The sequence below is a fragment of the Saprolegnia diclina genome (genome assembly GCF_000281045.1).
Source record: "Saprolegnia diclina VS20 unplaced genomic scaffold supercont1.134, whole genome shotgun sequence".
In the NCBI taxonomy this organism is placed as follows: Eukaryota; Oomycota; class Saprolegniomycetes; order Saprolegniales; family Saprolegniaceae; genus Saprolegnia; species Saprolegnia diclina.
Genome location: NW_008246201.1, coordinates 60,997 through 62,845, shown reverse-complemented (window position 1 = coordinate 62,845; position 1,849 = coordinate 60,997). Strand labels below are relative to the sequence as shown.

Genomic DNA, 1,849 nt, shown 5'->3' with positions numbered 1-1,849 from the left:
TTTTGCCATGACCGCCATCTTCTTGCTCATAATCTCGTGCCTCGTTCACGTCGGGTCCGCGGCCCTCTGCGCCGGCCTCACGCCCTACTCGTACGAATTTGCTATCAAGAACAATGCGCAGTTTGCGCCAGCAATCAACGAGCTCAAAAAATACCCCGTCGCTATGTGGTACGCCGACAGTGGCGGCAGCGATGCCATTGGTGCGCTCCTTGAGGCCTGTCCTACGGACACACCGGTCATTGTCGTCTACGGTCTGCCCGGGAAGGACTGCGCGGCCGGCTACTCGGGCGGTGGTGCCAACTACAACGGGGACCTCTACAAGGCGTGGCTCCAAAAGCTCACAAGCCAGGTTGGCAACCGCAAGGTCATCTACATTCTGGAGCCCGACGCCGTCGGTCTCCTTGCCAACAACAACTGCGCGACGCAGAACGGGTATCTCGGCAACCTCCAAGCAGCCGTCCAGATTCTGTCGGCCAACGCCAACGCGCAGATCTACGCGGATCTCGCGTCGTGGGCCATCCAAGACAAGGCCGTCGCGATTCTCAAGAGCCTCGGCAAGGTCACGGGTATTGCCATCAACACGTCTGGTTATCATGCAACCACCGAGATGAACCAGATCTGCGAGTCGTACTCCAAGCAGACCGGCGGCCTCCACTGCATCATTGACACGTCGCGCAACTTTAACGGGTCACCGCAGAACGAGTGGTGCAACGCGCGGTCGGGTGGCATTGGCGCGTCCCCGACGGCGCAGACGGGCAACCCGCTCGTCGACTACTACCTCTGGATCAAAGTGCCGGGTGAGTCGGACGGGCAGTGCTACGGCCAGTCGGGCGATGCGATGATCGGTCCGGGCGCCGGTCAGTTCTTTGCAGACGGCTTTAAGTCCCTCTGGGACCAGGGCTACTTCGTCGCGCATGGCTTTCCCAAGATCGGTCAGAGCGCGGGGTCGCCGACGATGGCACCAACTTCGACGCCGGCTCCGACAACAAAGACTCCGTCGCCATCGACGCCCCAGCCATCGGCAGCCCGTACTGCGACCCCCGCACCTTCGACGTCGAACCCGTCAGTGCCGACGGCGTCGCGACGGGGTCAGTGCGGTGGTATTGGGTATTTGGGACCCATGCTGTGCAGTGGAAGCTATATCTGCACGTTTGTAAACGCCTACTACTCGCAATGTCTGTGATTTCGTCCTTACGATCGATCACGAATAGTGCAGTCGACTCGGGAATGGCATGAGTGTAACTTGATGAAACGGCAAAGGATAAAAAAAATCATGCGGAATGCATCGATGGCACGGTTAGATAGATTTAACGGACTACAGCAACAACAACGAGCCAGTGATTGTCTACTTGGGGAGGCATTGCGAGAACCACGGGTTGCTCGGGACGCAATGGTCACCCGGCGTGCACTCGGTGCTGCCCGTGTAGTACACGCCACCGCACTGGCCGAAGCGAAGCACTTGGCCCTTGTTGCTTGAGTTGGGCATGCACTGCGAGTATGTCAACGAGAGGCTCGTGCACTGGAACCCGTTGATGCACTTGGTGTTGCCGCTGTAGCCGGCGCCACCGCATTGCTTCCAGCCTTGGATCGGATCGTTCGGGTTCACGGACGGGCTTGGAGTCGGGTTCGCCGATGGGCTGGGCGACGGACGAGGCGACGGGTTGGGCGACGGGTACATGGTTGGCGACCCCGATGATGGGCTGGGGCTTGGGTTTGGGTTCGGGTTGGGGCTCGGACTGGGGCTGGGGTTGGGGCCAGGACCCGGCGCCGCGCCGCTGAGGTTGACGCAGTTCTTGTAGACTTGCCACTGCGGCGAGTGCAGCGCGAGCCAGAGCATCGTCAGTCGCTT

General features: G+C 60.5%; 2 protein-coding genes across 2 annotated transcripts; one reads left to right on the top strand and one right to left on the bottom strand.

Annotated features, from left to right (window-relative positions):
• Positions 1-7: 7 nt before the first annotated feature.
• SDRG_16537 (hypothetical protein) lies at positions 8-1,183 on the top strand (the record flags this gene model as incomplete). The annotated part of the gene is made up of 1 exon (XM_008622752.1): positions 8-1,183. One exon carries the CDS (start codon positions 8-10, stop codon positions 1,181-1,183), a length of 1,176 nt encoding a protein of 391 aa, XP_008620974.1.
• A 123-nt stretch (positions 1,184-1,306) lies between these two features.
• SDRG_16536 (hypothetical protein) lies at positions 1,307-1,837 on the bottom strand (the record flags this gene model as incomplete). Its single annotated transcript, XM_008622751.1, has 1 exon — positions 1,307-1,837. One exon carries the CDS (start codon positions 1,835-1,837, stop codon positions 1,346-1,348), a length of 492 nt encoding a protein of 163 aa, XP_008620973.1. The 3' UTR covers positions 1,307-1,345.
• Positions 1,838-1,849: the final 12 nt, after the last annotated feature.